The 25,082-nt window shown below is 43.6% G+C and overlaps 1 protein-coding gene across 23 annotated transcripts in view; it reads left to right on the top strand.

Annotated features, from left to right (window-relative positions):
- The window catches only part of Rab3-GEF (Rab3 GDP-GTP exchange factor), a 168,179-nt gene that overhangs the window by 1,279 nt on the left and 141,818 nt on the right, over positions 1–25,082 (top strand). For all 23 annotated transcript variants that reach the window (XM_069315305.1, XM_069315304.1, XM_069315288.1 and 20 more), the window contains exons 2-4: positions 10,488–10,849; positions 11,688–11,827; positions 14,441–14,567. In XM_069315305.1, the coding sequence (XP_069171406.1) occupies position 10,849; positions 11,688–11,827; positions 14,441–14,567 (268 nt within the window). In that variant the 5' untranslated portion in view covers positions 10,488–10,848. The remainder of the gene's footprint in view (positions 1–10,487; positions 10,850–11,687; positions 11,828–14,440; positions 14,568–25,082) is intronic.

The raw sequence follows: 25,082 nt of genomic DNA, 5'->3' as shown, positions 1-25,082 counted from the left end.
ACAAACATGAGATGTAGCATCAGTAATAAGTAGAGAATCGGAATAGTATCTGAAAAATGTAGATTTTTCTTCCATACAAATACTGTGTTAGATAATGTACCACTCCTTGTAGAATATATATGTAGCAAAACTCAATAAGCTCAATAAGAATTTTAGTAGTGGTCTGTATATATGTATATACAGTATATATATATACATACTGTATATTTAAGGCTCCTAACAATTTACTCCCATATTATATATATATATATATATATATATATATATATATATATATATATATATATATATATATATATATATATGTATACTGGCAGCAGGTTTTCATTTAGTCATGCTTTATTGAATATGGCTGCATATTCTGCGTTGAGTGTTTTCTTGTTTATGGCTTATACCCTTCTGAATAGTGCTCTTGCATTTTGGTTTAATTGGAAGTGGATGACCTTTGGATAAATCCTCTTCCAGTTAAACAAATATGCAAGAGCATTAGCAAGAGGGATAGAAGCCCTAAACCAGAAAATAATCAACATGGAATATGCAGTCATATCCAATGAAAGATGCTAATATATATATATGTATATATATATATATATATATATATATATATATATATATATATATATATATATATATATATATATATATATATATATATATATATATATACACATATACTTGTAATGATAAATAATCACACCTCGTTTGTGATATTTTATTTATAGATTATTTTGACCAGGCACCATTTTTATGGCCTATGTTGGACTCTTCACCTCCCCCCCCCCCCGAATTAAAAAAAAGTCAGTTTGTTGACCAGACCACACACTACTTCAGCCACGTTATTGTGACTCATCGCCTGCATAAAAAAAGTCAGTTTTCGTGTAGGTAAACTTTTGTGTTTTAAATTGTTAAAGGCTTTAAATTGTCATTATACATTAATTATTGCTACTGATTCTCAAAGCGCTTTAATGGCTGTTGAATATATAAACCCTTCTAGTCCTACGGTAATGGATCTCAATCATTGAGAACGCTTGTATTTCATATTTAGCAAATAGAGTTGTACTGGGTATCCAGTCATGTAAATGTTGCCTCTAATTAACTTTGAGATACCACAGCCAAAGAAGCTATAAAAATAATTATCGCCACCTTAAAACCCATCTCATATCATTAAGAATTTTACCCAATAATTAATAACACTACACAAACATTATAAAGATATGTTGCTCCAGAATAGGCATCTTGGGTGATATATATATAGGCAATTTTTATTATTTTGCATACTGGCTTAGCACTTTTCTTGTTATAATTACTTTATTACTCGGTATATGGAATATAAGTTGCTACTTTTGTCTGGGTAATCAAATTATCTTGCTGCATAATGTAGTACAAGGTATTCATGATGCAAGTATAGTTGAATGAGTTTCTCTCGCCTAGCCTAGAGTTATGCTGCCGAACTTAACTGTTTGCCATATTTACCCCAACCTGGGGTAAATTACCCCCAATTTGGGGTAATTTGGACTTTTCCCTAGTGGTAATATACCTGTATATCCAAGAAAAACCGGCATACAGTATACCACAATATATATTACAGTAATTATAATATACTTGTAATACATTTTGAGTACGATTTGGCATCACTGTATGACATGTTGATTTTGATGGTCTCAGAGTAAACTTAGCCTTATCTTCAGTTATGGAAGTTGTAATGTTGGGTAATGCATCAGGGCGGATGTTAAAACTAGCGTAATGGACAAAAAAGGGTTGGGCGCTTATCTAAGGTTCTGTAGTCCTGCTGGTCCACAGAGATCTATCCACTCTGCTCGTTTCTTGTTTGGGAGTCAGGTCTAAATTTGTGGCCCTAACATAAATGTTAGATTTGTTTGTGGTGCCAGTGACCTCGTTGTTGGGACCAGATAAATTGTTTATACCAGTTTTAGGTTGTTCTGGAAATATTAAATGTGGGATTCTAGTAAATTCCAAAATTTGTTTGCATTTAAATCGAATATATATATTTTACCAATTGAAATAGCTTAGGCGCGTAATCTCCGACGCACATGTTAACCTCATCATAATTATCTATTAAAATTGTGTGTTCAATGTTTTAATTCCACTCAACTTATCTCATTTTCACTAGCTCTCTATCCTTATTCCTCCCTCACTCTCCACCATCACCCTGACACCACCTCCACACCGCGTGATTTATCTCTTTGATCCCTGCTGTATACTCATACACATGTAGGTTACTGTGATGAATGACACGAGTCAGGTTGGCCTGGTGAGTCTGGAGAAAGATATTCAAACTTGCAATGATTGAAGTAGAGCAGGCTCTTAAGTTATTTATATTTTTATTTCACTTCCAAATCTTCTCCTTTCTCCTTAGTACAAAAATCCGTGGCGCACCGCTCAAAACTGCTGCCCACTCAGGCGTCACTTTATCTATGTTAACTCTCCTATCTCTTGTTTGTTACCCATGACCTAGTCCAATTTAGTATTGTATTTCGCCTCCGATGTCAAGTCTTCATGATGCAAAGTTTAAAAATATGGCGCGACGTTGTACTGTGTTCTTAATGTTTTATATTTTGTGATGTAAATTCGGGGTTTGTGTTGAGGGATAACAGATACCTGCAATTGATAAGAGTCAACGCAGGAGCGTGTAATAAAATGTTATAGCAATATTCTTCAATCATATTTTGTGAAGCCACAAGACGTGATTCAGATAGACTATTGATAGGCTACATATAATAATTTTATATTCATTAATCAATGTAAAATTTAATCAATTTTGTCTTGCCGCGTTTCGTTATGGCAGTCATGAATGTGTTTAGCAACAGGTGGTATTCCTACTCTGCTATTTATACACGAAAACGTTTGTAAATATTTATTTTCTCGTTCAGTTGACGATGTAATTAGTTGTAATTGTGTAATGGCCTCTAGGAATACAAAGGCTTGTTGCGTTATTCTGACTGCATGGGTATTGCTGCACTTTTACTCCCAATACAGCTAGGCTACGCTCACGAATATTCTACAAACTTTAACTATATGATGAATTTATTTCGGGTAGACAAACTTTTACGAAAATAAGAATGGAGTGAAGAAAAACGCGTTGAGATGTCACGTGAATACTGGGCTGATGTGTTATACGAATTAATACATTAAGACATAGTGCAAGAGATCCACCACTGATCAGCCATCCTTGTCAGCGACCCGCCAGCAGGCCATTCCCCTGGTAGCAACCCACAGCGATATCCTGGTAGAGGCCCAACAGCGAGCCATCCTCTGGTAGCGACCCATCAACGAGCTGTCTTTTGGTAGCAATCCACCAACAAGATGTCTCCTGGTAGCAACCCACTAGTGAGCAACCCACAAGCGAACCATCTGGTAGCCTCCCGCCATCAGTCACATTGGTAGGTCACTGAAAGTGGTTGACCGCTCACGAATTATTCCAAATTTCTATAGCATATACGTTGAAGCCACGTCAACGTCATTGGGATCGAGAAGAGGCTTCAGTGCGTCAGCTTTGTTTGACGCGCTACAGTTATAGTTGCTCTTTAAGCTCTTCATAGCGTGTCGTGTACGGAACGGAATATGTTTGAATTACCGTCACCAGAATATTGGTCAGTCGAACGTCAGAATAGTCAATATATTTTATATGTAACGCAACAGGTGCACGAAGACTAGTGTAGTAGACCTATCTCAATTCACCGTCGTCACTGATATGCCTGCACAAGAGTCGAGTGTGCTTACATAACTTCGTAACGGCACTTTTGAGTGACGCAAACAAAATAATATCTGTGAGTTACAATCACCGTCCCACGTGCTGGTATTGCGTTGCCCATATTAAATTTAAATATTGCCCCGAGGGGCGAGTTTATTGGGCAGCGCCACTCATCCTGAGTGGACACACCGCCATAGCAGCAGTACAACACTCCCCAATAGGAAGAATACCCGCTGGGTTGTTCCCGTGTTTGCTATCAATGTGGTAGTGTATGTTTGGAAGACCTGTTTAACGCTTTAGTAAACAACATATTACAATTGTTGATTGTATTGACTACATACACCACTGCAGTATCTACAAGCCTGACGCAACGAGTATGTTAGGCTATGTTATGTTGGAATTTAGACTTAAGGTAGCACACTGGAACCGGTTAGGTTATTGAGCTCCATGTGTACGTGTTGTGTGTGACGTCTCCATTGCTGTATCAGCATTACCCGGGGAACAAGGCAAGAAGGTAGTAAATAGTTGGACTTGATCATAACCACAGTGATTGTTGTTGTTTAAGATTCGCTACTTGGAACAAAAAGTTGCAAGTAGCACGGGCTATGGTGAGCCCGTAGTAGACTTAACCCGGCACGAAGCTGAGCTGTAATTTCTTACACAGTGATTAATATTTGAAACGCTTATTTGTTTGTCTCGTAATATTGTTAAGATATTTATGTATCTTTAGTATTACTAATTATTTGAGTATCTTAAATAGTGCCTCTGATATTGTTATCTATGCCATATCTAGCTAGTATTACTAGGTATTATCTCTTTTGGTTGAGTTTATTTTTATTCCTTTTAATATTGAAGCTATTTATTGTTAGTAATTTTAACTACCTGTAGAATTGTTTGGTATTACTCCCCTCTGGCATTTGTGGTTAGTTCTCTAGAGCTTAAATCATGATTTATTTAAAAACATTCGCATTATCGAGGTAGTGAGTACCCGCAAACGACAGTTGACCTCACGTGAACTTTACTGTGTTGTGCCTTTCAAGCAATTTCGAGAGCTGACCTCATGTGACCCTTACTGTGTTGTTCCTGCCAAGCCAATATATTGTGTTATGAAGGGACGTAAGTCTGGGACAAGAAACTGGAATCGGTTCAGGCTGTGAGCGTCGGCTGTGTGGCGTGTGTTGTGGGGCTAGAGATCGAAGAGATTTTCCTATTAATTTCATTAACTAATATTCCTTAAACGTTGTATTTCAGCGAGTATGCGCATCGGCAGATAAGATGGCAAGAGTTTAGAAGCAGCTTGTAATAACTGTAAAGCTGTTAAATTATTTTTAGATCTCACTGTTAAATTATCTGTCTAATCTCTGATTCAGTGCCAATTTGAAGTAACCGCGTCGTTTTTGTTTTTTTTTAACCCATCACATGTTAGTTATTTGGCTGATGAGAGTTACATCTTTGTCTTCTGTGTCCAGTTTCTCATAGTAGTATGGGTATGCTATCAATTTATTGAAATCTATTTCGTGTTATTAATCATTTAGATGATGTTTTAATCGTTGCTGTGAATTTTATAATTTAATAATTTTAGGTATTTTGAATGAAACGTGTTGAAAAAATGACTGTATTCGTGCCAAGGGAACATCTCTCAGGTTCTCTACACCCCACTTGTGTGTTGGAGTGCCTGAATATGAGCCGTAGGGGTCGGGTGGATTAAAATTCAGCGAACAAGACATGCTCCAGTAGCGTTTAACCAACGTTGGATCAACGTTTTCAATGTTACAGATACGTTATTTTCCCAGATTTAGCTGGAAGGAAGTTTAATTCTCACTAGATTTGTGTGCCTGTCTTGTATTTCGTCTAGCAGGTTAGATAAGTTGGTCTTAAAAAGAGAGGTTCCTAATACCTGTAATTAATTTCCTCGTCATTCTTTTTACTCTCAAATGAACTGACATACGGTACATTATATAGTACGGGTCCAAATCTGTGCTGTAGAAATCCAAGTGGGAATTCACAAGGGCATGATACGGTTGAAGGGCTTTATTAGAGCTTTTATTATTAACACTTGGCACATATAGAGTGCGTTTCATCACATAACGCCAACACAATAATAACAATACGTAACAAAAGTGAGAATAAAGAAACAAAAAGAAAAGAAAGACAGTGATGGTTATCACATCTTCTATTGTGATGGTTCATATACAGTAGGAATGAAACATGTTTGACCAAAATATTGACTGAAGCAAATTAAATCCAGCCTCGACTTTATTGAAAAGGGTATAAAAGCTGTTAAAATAAACTAATCGAACGTATCCCAGCATTTTGCAACCAGTGTGCCATGGGAGTCTGAAGGACAGTAAAAATATAGCAGGGATAGTAAGAAATCTGAAGATTAATTTTTAAAACTAATCTTTTGAAATCCACTATATACAATTATTTACAACAATAACACTATTATTAGAATTTTAACTATTAAACTTTTAAACACATTCTTAATATATATATATATATATATATATATATATATATATATATATATATATATATATATATATATATATATATATATATATATATATATTTATATATATATATAGCTAGACAAAACTGGATTGGGCACCAGCGCGGTTCCTCCAAATAACCATTGGGTTTAGGTTGGCTCCAGGTTGTCTAAGCATATCGTGGTCCATGAGTTAAGACATGTCTTGGGTGTCTCAGGACGCTGGTTCAATTACATTGTCCTGCTCCAGAGAATTTCAATTAGATATATCACGTTAGTGTGAAAATTGCTTATTTAATGAAATTTGGTAAAATATTACTTTATGTTCTTACCTTTTCATGCATTTTTTGGCTCGTGTACTAGAACTTGCAGCGGCCGAGGTATTGAGGTCAAGGTGAAAGTTTTGTATAAGTTAGCCAGTAAATTGTCTAAGCTTCTTCCTTATGGGCCATTAGTGCTGGCTGGAGACGTTAATAGCGCCGAAGTGCAGAACTTAATGGCTGTCACAGGTGTTGTCTAATGTGTCCCTTTGGCGCTCGTTAATATTTACTGGTTATAATGAGCAGCACGAGGGAGAGAGGTTTGGAAGTATATCTAGAAGTATGTTCCGGACCGGGTAACAATATACTCCATTGACTGTCAGCAGGCTCGTGGGTGTTTCCTATTGTGCCGTCTGCACCTCTAGCATGTCACGATAACGAATAACTCCAACTGCAGCATGATATTTTCTACATATCTGGCATATATATTTCCTAGTCTCACACGGTGTGCTAAATAGTCTGGGATATGAGGACAAGGAGTGGGGGTATGAGGACAAGGAACTGGGATATGAGGACAAGGAGCTGGGACATGAGGACAAGGAGTAGGGACATGAGGACAGGGAGCTGAAATTGAAATAAGTTTATTGAGGTAAAATACACACAAAGGGATGAGGTAGCTCAAGCTATTCTCACCCCGTTTGGGGGTGGAGACATTGTAAATGTGTGGCCACGTCTGTGGTAGAAAATAATAATAATACAAAAAATTGATATTAACATGTTAAGACTGATGTATTAGGATATGATGCGGTAGGCAAACCTTCAAGCGACACGAAAATTTGTTCCTGCATAGTTTGAACGCAAATTTACCGCCGCAAAAATAAATTCTTCACCTAGTGCAGCTCCTCTGTTTTAAGGTCGTATCTGGTTGGTTTTGCGATAATATAGTTTCAGACGTACAGGTTACATCAAGCCTACTACGTGGTCCTGGAGTCAAGTAACGCAGTTAAGAATTGACGATGTTTCGGTCCGCCTGGACCATTTTCAATTCGTCATATTTTTTGCAAGATGCACCAATTTGCAAGATGCACCGAAACGCCGTCAATTCTTAATTTGTCAGATTTGTGAGTTGGGTGTTTAATCTTCAAGAATGTAGAGATCATTGAGGAGGCTAATACGAGAGCAGAAATACCTGAAATGAGCGATGTTGATGGAGGCCAATTTTCCAAGGTTTCTCTTCCATCAAGTGACCTTGAGTTAATTTTATGCAGAAAGCATGTAACTCACGAACCCAAAGAAAATCATAGCACTCTTATCTAATTGCAGAATTCCTGGCGATTTTTGAGTCGCTCAATTTGTTTTGGTTTAAACACTAATGTACCCCAGTTTGAAGCGCTCAACGTGCTGTTTATTTCATAACATTTTTCGGATCCCCGAATATAATTATAGTAAACAATATCATGTCAATTTTTTAAACAGATAAAGCAGGTCAAGGTGCCGGTATCCCCTTGAATTGTCTGGAATCGAAGACATTTAATTACAAAATGCTTGACAAAGGCGAGCCATCTCAAACTGCGCAACTACCCTGAAGCCATTCGGATTCAATCTACGAGTCACACACAAGCAGCCAATTACGGACTGTTAACGGAAACGGCTAATTACAAGCTGCCTGGCAATCAAGGAGCCCCTTGTGTCGCCGATTGTGGAGACCTATAGCCTCATGGCACTCAAGGTGTCGCCTCCCACCGCCTCTGCTTGCCAGTGTGCCTGCTTACCTTACTTTGCCTTAGTCTTTCCTACCCCTCACCATCCTGCCTACCCTCACTATCCTGCCTCACACAGTCCTAACTACCCTCACTATCCTGTCTCACAGTCCTGCGTACCCTCACCATCTTGCCTACCGTCACTATCCTGCCTCACACAGTCCTTACTACCCCTCACCATCCTGTCTCACAGTCCTGCCTACTCTCACTTAGATTCAGCTGCTCGAAACGTAAGTTCAGAGCAGCACGGGCTATGGTGAGCCCGTAGTGGACTTACCTGGCACAGGAGCGGGGCTGTAACTTGTGCGAGCTCTTACGTGTTGGCATCTTTAATACCATATGTCAAGCGATGCGGAGGAAGATTAAATTGTGTCGAGCTGCCTGCCTCCTGTCCGCTGTACCCAGGTCTGACTGGGCCTCTCGTCCGCTGTACAGAATACAGCATAGCTGTATTCTGAATCTGCATAGCTGTATTCTGAATCTGCATAGCTGTATTCTGAATCTGCATAGCTGTATTCTGAATCTGCATAGCTGTATTCTGAATCTGCATAGCTGTATTCTGAATCTGCAGGCTGTATTCGGCTGTATTCGGCCTGACTGGGCCAACCGTTTGCTGTACCCAGGTCTCTCTCTCTGGGCCTTCCGTCCACTGTACCCATACTTTTATTATTCGAATGGTAGACAAACAGAATGAACTAATCGAGAAGGTTGAAGCAGTAAATTCTATCAACCGTTTTAAAGGTAGATATGATTTGAAGACAGAGTTTGGAAGTCATTACGTATGTATCCTCAAGGTGGAACCCCCAAAATGGAACCCCCAAAGTGGAACCCCCAAAGTGGAACCCCTCGCTTTAAAACGCTGAAAATGAAATCAAGAAGTCCTAGAGAGAAGCCAGAAGCTTCATCCCGTAAGTGAGGAAACAGAGTTAAATTTTTATTTTTAATTTTTTTTCTACCACAGACGTGGCCAGACATTTACAATGCTAACCAGCATATATACATTTTCTTCTGTCCTCCATGGACAGGGTGAGAGCTCTGTTAAACATATAGTTCAGAGATTTATTGAACAATCAACTGCAGAAGGTGATTGTGGTGAGAGACTACGGGACTGAGCCCAACCATGCTGGCGGGTGGTATATATATGCAGGTAGGTGCTGAGGCTATGATGACATCACTGAAAACCAGTAGAACCGGGAACCTGTACCGGTAATTTGTGATGATGTACCGGGAACCTATTCGTGTACCGATAATTCGTAATAATGTACTGGGAGCCTATTGATGTACCGGTAATCTGTGATGATGTACCGGGAACCTATTCGTGTACCGATAATCCGTAACAATGTACTGGGAGCCTATTGATGCACATAATAATGTACCGGGTAACCTATTGATGTATCGATAATCATTAATGATGAACCTGGAACCTTCTTGATGCACCGCTGATATGCGTTGCCTGCTGGGTATGTGCACTGATAGAGCGTATTGGAATCTGCGTAGATTCTGAATTTGTGATGTGTGGATTTTTGTCTGTATCTTTGTTGACATTGTTGTTACATTGTGAGAGTAGCAAGTCTTTTTTTTGCGTTCTTTACAATGTTCGGATTCTTTTTAAGTCTGGAATCTGTTTCATTGTGTCAGGAATCTGCATGGCTGTATTCTGAATCTGCAGGCTGTATTCGGTAATCATCATGGTTGTATTCTGAATCTGCATAGCTGTATTCTGAATCTGCATAGCTGTATTCTGAATCTGCATAGCTGTATTCTGAATCTGCATAGCTGTATTCTGAATCTGCATAGCTGTATTCTGAATCTGCAGGCTGTATTCGGTAATCATCATGGCTGTATTCTGAATCTGCGTAGCTGTATTCTGAATCTGCATAGCTGTATTCTGAATCTGCATAGCTGTATTTTGAACCTGCATGGCTGTATTCTGAATCTGCAGGCTGTATTCGGTAATGAGCATGGCTGTATTTATAGATATCGTATAGTTCATTTTATTTGTAATTTGTATGTTGTTTATGTCAGAAATATTCAGTATGATTAACATTGAACAAATCCACAAGGCCCGTGATGAGGGTTCGAACCTACGTCCGAAAGCATCCCAGACGCTGCCTTAATCGACTGAGCTACGACATGGTAAAAAGAATTCAGGGATCCTCTCGGATGTAGGTTCGAACCCTCGTCACGGCCCTTGTGGATTTATTCATTTGATGCATCACGCTATTGTGATTTCTGTGTGTTTAACATTGTTTTGTGTGTGGCAGGAGCGGATGATGGGTGGTGGAGTTGTGTGGCGAGAGTACAGTCCGCCAGTCGACTACCCGCCGGCTAGCCTTCGACACCCGCTCCCACACCAACGGAAGCAGTAGCGGTGCGGCTAGCCACCACCCCCCCCAGCCATCCCCTTCCCCCACCTCAAGGCCTCGTGTGCTGGCGGTGGTGGGTCCAGTGTCTAGTCAGTAGTGGCCCACTGGTGTGGCCCACGGCACTGCATGGCACCTCAGTTGCGGCCCACTGACCCAAGCCCACTGCTGCCGAAGTTGATGGCCGCTATTTTAAGGCCTTAGCAAGCGGCGGCCTATTGAAGCCCATCACGTCTGTCTTACGACCCCCCCGCATGATACAAGTAAGTTAAGTAGGAAGTTTAAGGCTTATTGGCTGCTTAGATCACTAAGACCTTCGTTACCAAACTTCAGGTATACATTTAAGTTGAACTGAGTTAAGGATTAAAGCAAATTATCAATTTTATTACATTGAATAGGCTGCACCTGTGTGTATACCATCTTGGTTTGGTGTTGGGCTTAAGGCCTGTCACTCTCGGAATGGTTATTAACGCCACCTCGTGAGCTTACTTGACATCCTGCAAGTATACTTTAGTTCTCAACATATTTAAGGATTAAAGTAAACTCTTAATATATATACACCCGAGAAGCTGAAGTGGGATATACGTCTCTGTGTGTGTGTCATTCTGTATATGATGGATTAAGTATCCGGGTCTGTCTGTCTGTCTGTCTGTCACTCTCTATCTTTCTCTCTCTCTCTCACACACACACACACACACACACACACACACACACAGAAGATGCAATATTATGAACAGCTAAAAAGACTCTGGAAACAAAACCCATACAACCTCACTGGAGACCTTCCCTTGGTCATCTGGGGACGGGAGGAGGTAACTGAATATAATTATAATAATAGATTTAACTGGTAGATTAGTAGAAGCTGTTTAGGTCTATCGAGACCACCCATTCCAAGGGAGAAATTGTCCGCGCTGTCACCCATCCAGTTACTGGCCGGAATCATCGATACTTAATGCTGCTGACCGAGAACTGGGCAGTAAAACTGTGTTGATGGCTCCGGCCAGTGCACGTGATGCTGCCACAGTTCTTGTACAGCGTTTTATAGTTTTTTTTCTTTAAATATATCTTGCTTTGACGTGTGCCTGTCTTCTCCGGCGACAGTGGCGACGGACGCGCAGCGGCGGCAGTTGTGTCCGCGGCTGCTGGACTACATGGTGGTGGTGGGGGCTCGCAGCCCGTCCAGAGCTGCGCCCGTCCAGCCCCCAGAGCTACTGCGCAGGTACCCCCCAGACGACCACAAGGTAAGACAACATCTTGTTATGTTACCCTTCTAAACTGTTCCTACACTTGGCCCTCTACCCAGCTGTCGCCGCTACAGTTAGTGTCGTCCTGCGCCACTCTACTCTCCCGAGCCCAGCACAACGGGGGCATGGGAGCATGTAAGAGAAACAAGTGGGCGCAGCACCGCCCAGCTGACAACAGCAATGTAATCGTCGCTGAAGGCACAGGCAACCCACTTTCACGTGACGGTAGTCCCCTCAGTGAGTCAGCTAACTCGTCACGTAGTCCCCACAGAGAGTATAGTCCTCTCAGAGTCAGCTAACTCGTCACGTAGTCCCCACAGAGAGTATAGTCCTCTCAGAGTCAGCTAACTCGTCATAGTCCCCACAGAGAATATAGTCCTCTCACAGAGTCAGCTAACGCGTCACGTAGTCCCCACAGAGAGTATAGTCCTGTCAGAGAGTCAGCTAACTCGTCACGTAGTCCCCACAGAGAGTATAGTCCTCTCACAGAGTCAGCTAACGCGTCACGTAGTCCCCACAGAGAGTATAGTCCTCTCAGAGAGTCAGCTAACTCGTCACGTAGTCCCCACAGAGTATAGTCCTCTCACAGAGTCAGCTAACGCGTCACGTAGTCCCCACAGAGAGTATAGTCCTCTCAGAGAGTCAGCTAACTCGTCACGTAGTCCCCACAGTGAGTATAGTCCCCTCAGAGAGTCAGCTAGCTCGTCACGTAGTCCCCACAGAGAGTATAGTCCTCTCAGAGAGTCAGCTAACGCGTCACGTAGTCCCCACAGAGAGTATAGTCCTCTCAGAGAGTCAGCTAACGCGTCACGTAGTCCCCACAGAGAGTATAGTCCTCTCAGAGAGTCAGCTAACTCCTCACCTAGTCCTCACAAAGAGTATAGTCCTCTCAGAGAGTCAGCTAATTCATTTCCGGATTGTGGAACTCGCGGGAAGGAAAGCACAGCTAGATCCTGGCCAACCTATAGCCAAGAGGCTATGCTAGAATAGGTTAGGTTTGAATAGGACCGTTGAGGTAAGTTTCTTAATAGAATAGTGTTGATGTAGAAGGGTATACACACTTTGTCTCAGGTTTTAGACCCCACTAAAATCCAATATTCTTGATTCCCACACCAACATTCTTAACTCAGTCCCAGCAGGGCCTGTGCATACTGGTGTATTTGCTGGATAATTGCTCACCTGGAGGTTGTGTATGGTTGATAGAGAAAGAACCCTTCTGGACAACCAGGTTGTTGGAGTTTGCGTATTATGCTAATATCATGAATTTAGCCATCATGCTAATGTTGTTATCGTCAACTTTGCTCATCATACTAATAATGTTTTTCATGAAAATAATTCATCATACAGTACTGTTATTGTCCATAAGATTCGTCATTGTTAGTCCATCATGCTACTACGACTACTGTTATCATCAAGTTATCCCTGCATGCTTGAATTGTTACCAAGATACCACATCATGCTAATATTGATATCACAGAGTTGGCCCATTATGCCAATATTGGTATCAAATTAGCCCATGAAGCTTGATATTGGTGTTAAGATAGCCCATGTGGCTTGATATTGGTGTTAAGATAGCCCATGAGGCTAGATATTGGTGTCAAGATAGCCCATGAGGCTTGATATTGGTGTTAAGATAGCCCATGAGGCTTGATATTGATGTCAAGATAGCCCATGAGGCTTGATATTGATGTCAAGATAGCCCATGAGGCTAGATATTGGTGTCAAGATAACCCATGAGGCTTGATATCGGTGTCAAGATAGCCCATGAGGCTTGATATCCATATCACGTTAATGGTATGATTAATCCCACTCCTGATGATACTGCTATCATACACCTCATTATGTTGATGGTATCATTATTAAATTAAACTAAAATTAAATTATTATTAAATTGAACTTAAATTAAACTGCTATTGTTTTATCAAGTCTCTAACAATGTGTTACTCGTATTAGCAACCTCTCCTTGCTTTTATTAGTATTATTAATTAAAGAGTATTTTTTGTGTTACCTTTTGCTTGAATATAGTAAGGAAGGTCTTGATAATTGTAATTAATCCTCAGATTATTAGTAATAAAGGGAGGTCTTGATAATTGTGGTAACTGATTAACCCTAAGATTATTAGTAATAACGCTGACAGTCGTTTATTTGGTTGTTCCGTTGCTTGCCACATTCATCAGTGATAACGAGTAACATTTAGTTATGATTATACATTCTGGTAACTAACAGGAACTTTACAGGAAGCGCAGATGGAAATATTCTCATATTTAATTTAGTAGTTTGCTGGTTAAAATGTGTTTCGTTAGTAATTAATTGTTCACCTAATTCATTAATTAAGGGGGGTTACCTTACCTTGAGGTGCTTCCAGGGCTTAGCGTCCCCGCGGCCCGGTCGTCGACCAGGCCTCCTCCAGCCTCCAGGGTGGGGGGACTCGTTAACTTATTACTGGGGGGGGGGGCATTTGACAAGCCGCCGGCTTCCTGTCCAAGTGGAGGCCACTCCCTCATGTAAATTATAACCACAGAGTTCTTTTCTGAGACATTTAATGAGAGATGGTGATAAATGGGATATATCTTGAGGGGAGTACAATGTAGGTGTTTACTTGGCCGACAGGACTTTCCTCTGCCCCTGGACGTGATATACTTCTGTCAGCCTGAAGGATGTGTCTCTGTGGGACCCAGGAAGACGTCTCTGAGGGAGGCCACCTCCTTCGTCTTCACCCTCTGCGACAAGGATTCCGGTGAGTGTTAAATTTCTTCCTTCTGTTAGTCCTGATAATAGGACTATCACATCAGGATATTTCCTGATGGTAATGCCTCTAGGTAGGCACCACTGAGAAAATAGTTTCTTGAAGGGAGCCGGTCGGCCGAGCGGACAGCACGCTGGACTTGTGATCCTGTGGTCCTGGGTTCGATCCCAGGCGCCGGCGAGAAACAATGGGCAGAGTTTCTTTCACCCTATGCCCCTGTTACCTAGCAGTAAAATAGGTACCTGGGTGTTAGTCAGCTGTCACGGGCTGCTTCCTGGGGGTGGAGGCCTGGTCGAGGACCGGGCCGCGGGGACACTAAAAAGCCCCGAAATCATCTCAAGATAACCTCAAGAAGGGTAGTGTAGGGGAAAGGAAGGGAACTATGAGGGGGAAACTGCCAAGCCACTACGACTATATACCACTTGGAAGGGGTCAGGGTAAGTATTTGGAATGGGACGAGGGGGAAGGAATGATGCCTAATTATTTGGGCGGTCGGGGACTGAACGCCGACCTGCATGAAGAGAGATCGTCGCTCTACCGCCCAGCCCAAGTGGTGTAGGTGAACGTGATCACGTTGGTTCTGTGAAGAACAAGAAGCAGCGACCTGGATGATCCGGACGCTATACACAGACCGACATTGCTGATGTTAGCTGTATACTCTCCGCCACTCCAACACTAATTGACTGACATTCATGTTGTTATTATAGATTCAGCTACTCAGAACAAAAAGTTCCAAGTAGCACGGGCTATGGTGAGCCCGTAAGACCGACGCTCAGTGGTGGTGTATTGATAAAGTCTCACTAAATACGTACGTGAAGTGTAATCACAAACATAAGCCACAATGAGCCAACAAGACAGCTGAGTCGCTTCAGCTGTCCTGTTGACCCATGCTGGGTAGTACCCGTCTCGATCCAAACCCTTTCTCCCACGTATCTATCGAGCGTTTTTTTAAAGCTAACTATACTCTTTGCCACAATGATGTGTGCTTGAAACTTATACCACACGTCTACCACACCGTAGGGGCCTCGTAGCCTGGTGGATAGCGTGCAGGACTCGTAATTCTGTGGCGCGGGTTCGATTCCCGCACGAGGCAGCAACAAATGGGCAAAGTTTCTTTCACCCTGAATGCCCCTGTTACCTAGCAGTAAATAGGTACCTGGGTGTTAGTCAGCTGTCACGGGCTGCTTCCTGGGGGTGGAGGCCTGGTCAAGGACCGGGCCGCGGGGACACTAAAGCCCCGAAATCAACTCAAGATAACCGTTGCTAAACCGATACATCCTCGCTGGCTTCATGACACTGAACTTCTCCAGCTTACAGCCATTATTGCCTGTTTTGCCCTGATCTCTTAGGTGGTTACCTTGAGGTTACCTTGAGGTGCTTCCGGGGCTTCCTCAAGGTATCCTCAAGGTAACCACCTAAGAGATCAGGGCAAAACAGGTAATAATGGCTGTAAGCTGGAGAAGTTCAGCAGAAGTTCAGGTGGGAAGAGATAGAAAGAGAGGGGGGATGAAAACGTAGAATGGGAAAGAGAAAGGGGAGGGGGCAGGAAGGAATGAAAAAAAGGGAATGTGGGGTAAGGGGAGGGGGTCGAAGAGATGAGAGGAAGGGAAAGAGGGGGTATGGAGGAAAGAGAGATGAGGGGGGGGGGGGGGGAGGGGGATGGAAGAGAAGGGGTTATATTGAAATACTGAAGTAAGTTTTGGTACATCTTGACAGTTAGAATTTCTACCTCATGGCTATTAGTATGTAATGAACTGAACCACCGAATAAGGCACTTGCTTTGGCATCAAGAACTTGCACGTATTCTCCTCCAGAATATTCTTTCAGCAAATTCCGCAACAGTCAACCCGTCCTCGACTCAAGTCCATTCCATCCAGCGGTCGACCCCACAGACGCATTTATAAATTTTAACATGCTGTTCATTCAAAACAAGAATTTTCTCAAATATAAATTAATATTATAATATATTAGCATATTGTGCATATATAGGCATAGGTTAGGTTAGGTGTTTAGGTTCTGTTGGCGATTATTTGTATTTGTAGTACGTGGGTGAAGCATTTATAGCGTTGTGATTCGAACAAAACTCGTCAATGAAGCACTTGTTCCGGAAGTGTTCGAACGAAATCAGTTGTGAGTCGTGTGTAAACCGCTTTTCATTCATAAACAGGGGGTTTGGCGGGTGGATGGAATCACTTTTGGATCTTTGTTTGGAGGACTGGCTGCAACAGTCTTAAGCTTACACTAAGAAGCCACCTCCAGACTGGACTGTACTCAAGACAGTTCACCAACTGATTCGAACTGTTCAACCCGTCCTCGACTCAAGTCCATTACACTCAGCGGTCAACCCCACAGACGCATTCATCAATTTTAACATGCTGTTCATTCAAAACGGGAATTTTCTCAAGTATAAATTAATATTATAATATATTAGCATATTGTGTATATATAGGCATAGGTTAGGTTAGGTGTTTAGGTTCTGTTGGCGATTATTTGTATTTGTAGTACGTGGGTGAAGCATTTATAGCGTTGTGGTTCGAACAAAATTCGTCAGTGAAGCACTTGTTCCGGATATGTTCGAACGTCAGCAGTTGAGTCGTGTGTAAACTGCTTTTCATTCATAAACAGGGGGTTTGGCGGGTGCGTGGAATCACTTTTGGATCTTTGTTTGGAGGACGGGCTGAACTGTTCGCCAACTGATTCGAACTGTTCGCCAACTGATTTTAAAACTAACTTTATCCGACCTAACTTACCCAAACTAACCTAACCTAAGCTAAGACAACCTAACCTGCTGATGCTGTATATACGGTCTTGACAATCAGAAAACATACAAAGGGGCTTGACTATCGGAAAACGAGATTTGTTGAGCCGACTTGTGTAGGATCTGATCCTGGCCCTCCAGACTGCCTTCTTGACACAATTTCACTCTCACTGAAGGTCAAGATAAGCTCCTCCTCCTCTTCTCAGAAAGCACACTTCAAGAACCCTGCTACAGGCACCGGAACGTCTTGACACTGGGGGCAACTTTGGTTCTGAGTGACTCATTACTGCCGACATTTTTGGCCGTCTTGGTGAGATCTTGTATGCTCTTCAGCCACTTGGGCTGGACGGTAGAGCGACGGTCTCGCTTCATGCAGGTCAGGGTTCAATCCCTTAACCGTTCAAGTGGTTGGGCATCATTCCTTTCTCCGGTCCCATCCCAAATCCTTATCCTGACCCCTTCCAAGTGCTATATAGTCCCAATGGCTTGGCGCTTTCTTCTGATAGTCCCCCTTCTCTTCGCCTATACTACTCTTGATAACACCAACAGCCTCTGTATACAGAGGCTCTGTATAGAGTCAACAGCTCTGCATTAAAGCAATAGAGCTGGTGTACGCTGACCCTGGAGAACCACCATCCCAGCGCTACCAGGGGCAGTGAGTCGTTAGGTGTTCCAATTTTGTTAACTGTATATACTTGGTTAACAGGGAGCAAGATATGTTAACAGTTTACCTGAGGGCCACTACCACTTGTGGCTTGGACGAGGACAAGAAGCCGGCGGCTTCTCAAAGGCCCCTATTGTTCCTTGTTCAACTTGGATATGTAGGGTTAACAGGGAGGCAACATGTAACAAAATACACAATACTGACTACATCGTATAATATAATTTATTTATCATGTAGTCCTTCCGTTGCCTAAACCACATATACCTTGAATCCGAATTTTATTCTCCAGAAGAGTATTTAGGCTGTCGATCTGGTATTCCCGCGATGAACAGACAGTTCTTGTAAGTAGTTTAACAGATCATAATATCTTGAAGTGTTCTTCTCCAAGGACCACACGAGCCGCTCCAGCACGCCATTTCCTTCTGGTGAAGTCTGGGTTCTATGTTTAGCAAGATTCTCCGATTGTGTAATAGATTCTCTCTGTTACCGTGATAGACCATCTGTAGGCGGTGGTGGCAGGCTGGTGGGGGAAGAGATACTGTCGATTATATTTCACCCTCTCTCCAACACACACGCCAACTTTCCCCCTCACCAACTCACGCGCCAAATTTTCCCTTACCAACACAGACGCCAACTCCAGTTGTCTCTCACTTTCAACTCTCAAACCCTCCAATCTTGGCTGACTTGGCTAGGTTCTCCAGTCATCTGATAGATTCTTATCCAGATGTCTTTTTCTCAATTTCTCTTTATCTTATATTTGTCTGGGTTATATTTGTGTGTTTGTGTGTTTTCTCTCTGTCTCTGTCTCTCTCTCCCTCTCCCTCTCCCTCTCCCTCTCCCTCTCCCTCTCCCTCTCCCTCTCTCTCTCTCTCTCTCTCTCTCTCTCTCTCTCTCTCTCTCTCTCTCTCTCTCTCTCTCTCTCTCTCTCCCTCTCTCTCTCTCCCTCTCTCTCTCTCTCTCTCTCTCTCTCTCTCTCTCTCTCTCTCTCTCTCTCTCTCTCTCTCTCTCTCTCTCTCTCTCTCTCTCTCTCTCTCTCTCTCTCTCTCTCTCTCTCTCTCCCTCTCCCTCTCTCTCTCTCTCTCAAGAGGAGCTGACTGTCAACACCCTGACGTTTAACTGCATCTAAGATTCTCGGAGATTAAATAGGAACGTCTTCAGTGTTATAGGGAGCGAGAGGAATGGATTATAGGGTGATATAACAAGTGTTGTCAATACAAGGTTTCACAAGCAGATATGTTCAGTAGGAGGATCCAGAGATATTGCATTCGTTATCCGACAGCTGGAAAGACAGGGCCCAGGAGCTAACATTCGATCCTCCAAGCACACTTATGGAGGCTCAGTTGGGAGACTCGCTGGGCTGCTTGAAGCTCAGTTGGGAGACTCACCGTAGAGCTATTTGTCGATAACAAATTGCTCTACGAATTCTGTTATATTATTCAATTGTCATTAATTTTTCCTATGTAACCTTTTCTACTACCACTCACAGGATGGCTTAGGGTCCCACTGTTGCCCAGTGAATGGGTTCCAGTACCACTCACATGAAGGGCACTGGGTCCTCTACCACCCACAGGATGGGTATGGGGGGGGTCCAAAATCCGCCCACAGGATGAATATGAGGTCCACTACCCCCGCACATGATGGGTATGGAGTGCATAATAAATGAACAAAAATCAATTTAAAAAGTACCAGAATGACGGGAACTTAAGAGATTCTCTCTCTCGCTCCTTCCCGGGAATCGAGTCGTGTACAGTACTCCTCCTACCAGGCATTGACTTCGCAATGTCTTGGCGCAGTTTGGAAGGACCCACAAGGAAGCCTACTTCCTTGTGGGAGTATGAGGGAGTGACTTTGCTTGTCACCACAGCCGGGGGTGCGGTTAGTAAAGTTTGCCTTAGTCTCTCGGACACTGGAGGGAGCAGTGTCCTTTGAGCGGCGGGCCGGGAGGTGTGGTGGCTTTTAGCTCACGATGGGTGGGCGTAAGTGGTGGTTGAGGGGCCGCCCGCGATGCTTAACTGTGGGCGTGAAGAGCCGCTCTCAGTACGCAACTGTGGGTGTGAAGAACCGCCCTCAATGTGCGACTGTGGGCGTGAAGAACCGCCCTCAGTACGCGACTGTGAGCGTGAAGACGAGGGCGACCATGTGACCATGTCTTGGCTTTTCCCGGGGGAAATGAAGAGCTTAATTTTCATTTAGTAGCAACTGGAATATATTTGTAGCAGCGTTTGCAGTAAGATTCATTTAAAGTTATTTTTCAGCTTTATCTTGCCATTGTTAGGCTCCATTTAGATTATGCAGTTAAGTTTAGGGCACCGTAATCCCATCGTGCACCGTTGGACGGAAGTGACCGACCCTGCGTACCGTCGACACTGTAGCGACACTGTAGGGACACTGTAGGGACATTGTAGGGACACTGTAGCGACACTGTAGGGGCCACTGTAGCGACACTGTAGGGACACTGTAGCAACACTGTAGGGACACTGTAGCGACACTGTAGGGACACTGTAGGGTTGACCAGACCACACACTAGAAGGTGAAGGGACGACGACGTTTCGGTCCGTCCTGGACCATTCTCAATCGACTTGAGAATGGTCCAGGACGGACCGAAACGTCGTCGTCCCTTCACCTTCTAGTGTGTGGTCTGGTCAACTTACTTTAGCCACGTCATTGTGACTCATCGCCGACACTGTAGGCCCATCAAGCGGATATCATCAGCTGCATCTGCAAGTTTGGCCAACATAAGAATAGCCTTTAAAAACGTGAATACAATTCCATTCGCCTGGGTTCTAGGAGTCTCGAACCGAGGACCCCCAAGCGTGTGAGGCCGAAGTTCTATGGACTGGACTATGAGTATACAAGTTTATGGGAATACAGTTATTTAGAACCCTGTATACCACATACGTCGCAACAACTTTTGAATGTGCGTTACCAGCTTGAAGTATACTTGTATGAGAGTTGAGAAGAATGAGTTGTGAAGAAATGTTAAAGGCCTTTGGAAGAGTTAGGGTGAGACATGGTTACCACGTACAAATGTCACGGTAGTCAGCAGGACAGACAAGGTTATTATTTAGCATGAGAGGAAGAACAACAACTCAGATGGAAGCCAAATATGCAAACAAGCCACAGGGACACCATAAACAATGTGAGAGCACGAGAACATGGCTCCCAACATCTGGAGTGGTGAGAACAGACAACACACGCGGCTGCACACGCGGCTGCACATGTAACTGCAAGAGGACTCAACGGCGGGAAACCTGTGCACTTGCTGTTTATAGCTTGAGAGATAGGATCAAAGAGCGGGGCTCAGCACCCGCAAGCGAAATCTGGTGAGAATTTGTAGGAAGAAGAGATGTGAGGGACGGGGAGGGAGGGAGGGAGGGAGCATAGGGGGGGGGGGAAAGAGGAAGGTAAAAGAGCGGGGAGAGTGAAGGTGGTGAGAGAGAGAGAGAGAGAGAGGGAGAGAGAGAGAGAGAGAGAGAGAGAGAGAGAGAGAGAGAGAGAGAGAGAGAGAGAGAGAGAGAGAGAGAGGGAGAGAGAGGGAGAGATGAATGGCTGGGAACGAAGGCGGGTAAGAGGCTGACTTGCCTCCGCCCTCCTTCTTGCAAACACCATTTGCATACCGAAGTTTTGTTGGAGCAATAAAATGGTGTTTTGGTGTGCGTGGGTGTGTGTCTTGTGCTCACCTACACATCTAATTGTGTTTACAATGTTGAGTAACAGCTCCCAAGCCCCGTCTTTCCATCTGGCCAGTTCAAGTATGTTTATTGAGACAATAAAATACATCTCAAAAGGATAGAGTACCTTAGGCTATTTCTACCCTCCATGTGGTCAGCTAATGCATTGATCTTCATTCCTTTTGATGTTCATTGCATTTTTATTGGTAGCTGCTTATTGAGTTGGTCACGACGATCTTGTAAACTATTCCATTTACTTTCAGCTTTTATTCTTAATGCTTTCCCTGACGTTTCTACCTCATCTGTGTCTCCAGCTTCCACCTGTGTCCTCTGGTTCTGTCGTGTCTCGGCTATAAGGTGTGAAGGATAGATGAAATTGCTTATGTAATGATCTAAGATGAGGTCTGATAAAGACCTTTTGTGCCCTCTGTAATTCTTTTGCGCTACCGCTCACAGGATGAGTATGGGGTGCACAATAAACAATCAATCATCAATCGTGTTTAACATTGCCGCTTCATCCACACTGGCAGTTTCCCATAATATCCTAATACCTTATACGTTATCATAATCCCGCCTGATTCGCTTTTGACACTATTCACCTAGTTGTGCTTGTGGGGGGGGTTGAGCTCTGGCTCTTTCGCCCCGTCTCTCAACTGTTAATCAACTTTTTTTCACACACACACACCCAGGAAGCAGCCCGCAACAGCTGTCTAACTCCCAGGTACCTATTTACTGCTAGGTATGTTTACTGCTAGGGAGCCGGTCGGCCGAGCGGACAGCACGCTGGACTTGTGATCCTGTTGTCCTGGGTTCGATCCCAGGCGCCGGCGAGAAACAATGGGCAGAGTTTCTTTCACCCTATGCCCCTGTTACCTAGCAGTAAAATAGGTACCTGGGTGTTAGTCAGCTGTCACGGGCTGCTTCCTGGGGGTGGAGGCCTGGTCGAGGACCGGGCCGCGGGGACACTAAAAGCCTCGAAATCATCTCAAGATAACCTCAAGATAGGTAACAGGGGCATCAGGGGGAAAGAAACTCTGTCCATCTGTTTCCGCCATCGGTCATTGTTTCCCCGGTCCCTAAGATTACGAATCCCGCGCGCTGTCCACCCAGCTACCAGTTCTGGTGCTGACGAACATCAGCTGATAAGACGTTGGAGCTGACGAACATCAGCTGATAAGACGTTGGAGCTGACGAACATCAGCTGATAAGACGTTGGAGCTGACGAACATCAGCTGACAAGACGTTGGAGCTGACGAACATCAAGCTGATAAGACGCTGGAGCTGACGAACATCAAGCTGATAAGACGCTGGAGCTGACGAACATCAAGCTGACAAGACGCTGGAGCTGACGAACATCAAGCTGACAAGACGCTGGAGCTGACGAACATCAAGCTGATAAGACGCTGGTGCTGACGAACATCAAGCTGATAAGACGCTGGAGCTGACGAACATCAAGCTGATAAGACGCTGGAGCTGACGAACATCAAGCTGACAAGACGCTGGAGCTGACGAACATCAAGCTGATAAGACGCTGGTGCTGACGAACATCAAGCTGACGAGACGCTTTAGCTGACGAACATCAAGCTGATAAGACGCTGGTGCTGACGAACATCAAGCTGATAAGACGCTGGTGCTGACGAACATCAAGCTGACGAGACGCTGGAGCTGACAAGACGTTGGAGCTGACGAACATCAGCTGACAAGACGTTGGAGCTGACAAGACGTTGGAGCTGACGAGACGCTGGAGCTGACAAGACGTTGGAGCTGACAAGACGTTGGAGCTGACGAGACGCTGGAGCTGACAAGACGTTGGAGCTGACGAGACGCTGGAGCTGACAAGACGTTGGAGCTGACAAGACGTTGGAGCTGACGAGACGCTGGAGCTGACAAGACGTTGGAGCTGACGAGACGCTGGAGCTGACAAGACGTTGGAGCTGACGAACATCAGCTGACAAGACGTTGGAGCTGACGAACATCAGCTGACAAGACGCTGGAGCTGACGAGACGAGTGAATGAAAATAGAGTCGGGTGACGTTGGTCTGAGACGTGACGTCATAGCCAGCCGCCAACGTGACGTCACATCGAACCATATACCTTTACCTTTAATTAATGATCTTCAGTGTACTCTATACCTTTTATCAGGCACGTCGAACATGTCCCAATCATATAGGAATACTGTATGGGATTACCTGCTTATATAGAACTATAAAGATATATATTGCAGTTATTACGAATGTTACTATTTTCGTAAAAATGATGAATAAGATATATATATATTTTTAAAATTCATTCCAGTAATATAATATACAGTATAAGCTGGTGTATTGCAATAGTAGGATATAGATGGTAAATATATTGTTATATGCAGGCGATGAGTCACAATAACGTGGCTGAAGTATGTTGACCAGACCACACACTAGAAATTGAAGGGACGACGACGTTTCGGTCCGTCCTGGACCATTCTCAAATCAATCGACAATCTCAAGACAATCGACTTGAGAATGGTCCAGGACGGACCGAAACGTCGTCGTCCCTTCAATTTCTAGTGTGTGGTCTGGTCAACATATTGTTATTGGGAGCGAAACGCGGTCAAATAGACAAAGAATAATATCACGGAATAATATTGGAAAGTGGTAAATATTGGCGTCGGGGGAACAAGATAAGTCACTAGGCTAGCCACGAAGAACACGAACATCACCAGTAAACACACTGAGAAGGAATGTTTAGTGTTAAGAGGAGACAGCAAGCGCCGGAAATGTAACCAAAAGACTGTGGACTGAAAAAAGCTTGTAAAATCATAAATGTGAGATGGTTTGTAAATATTGAAGGAGAGCAGCAGGCGGAGAGGGGAAAACCGGAAAAGAAAATGGACAGAAAGCCGATAAACTGGAAGATTGAGGAGTGTTTTGAGATTGTTTGGAAATAGCGAAGGAGTGAATGGTGATAAGGTGAAGAAAATCGTGTATTCAAGTGCATATGAGGATACGAGGAGGAGAGGAAGCCTCATATAAAATATGGAGACTGTGTGTGTAGGTGTGTGTGTGTGTGTGTGTGTGTGTGTGTGTGTGTGTGTGTGTGTGTGTGTGTGTGTGTGTGTGTGTGTGTGTGTGTGTATGTGTTTGTGTGTGTGTGCGGGGAGAAGCAAGGAGGGCTTCTTCTTGCACGGGGGCATGAGGCTGCTGCACCTCACACCAGACCTGTTTCCTGAGGTACACATCAACCGGTTTACATTAACTGCGTATGTAAGGTTTAGCATGGACATATGTATACCTCATATGGCAGGCTTGTGCATCGAGCACTTACGCAACCATATACGCGACTTGTACATGCGTAACCTGTGCATCTTTCCTCAATCATGGCGGCTTTGTTTACATTTGTTACACACTTTACCAACTTTGAAATGACTGGCAGAG

Source organism: Procambarus clarkii, chromosome 81 (genome assembly GCF_040958095.1).
Source record: "Procambarus clarkii isolate CNS0578487 chromosome 81, FALCON_Pclarkii_2.0, whole genome shotgun sequence".
NCBI classification, from domain to species: Eukaryota; Metazoa; Arthropoda; class Malacostraca; order Decapoda; family Cambaridae; genus Procambarus; species Procambarus clarkii.
The sequence above is the reverse complement of the archived record's forward strand: the minus strand, read 5'-3'. Positions and strand labels throughout refer to the sequence as shown.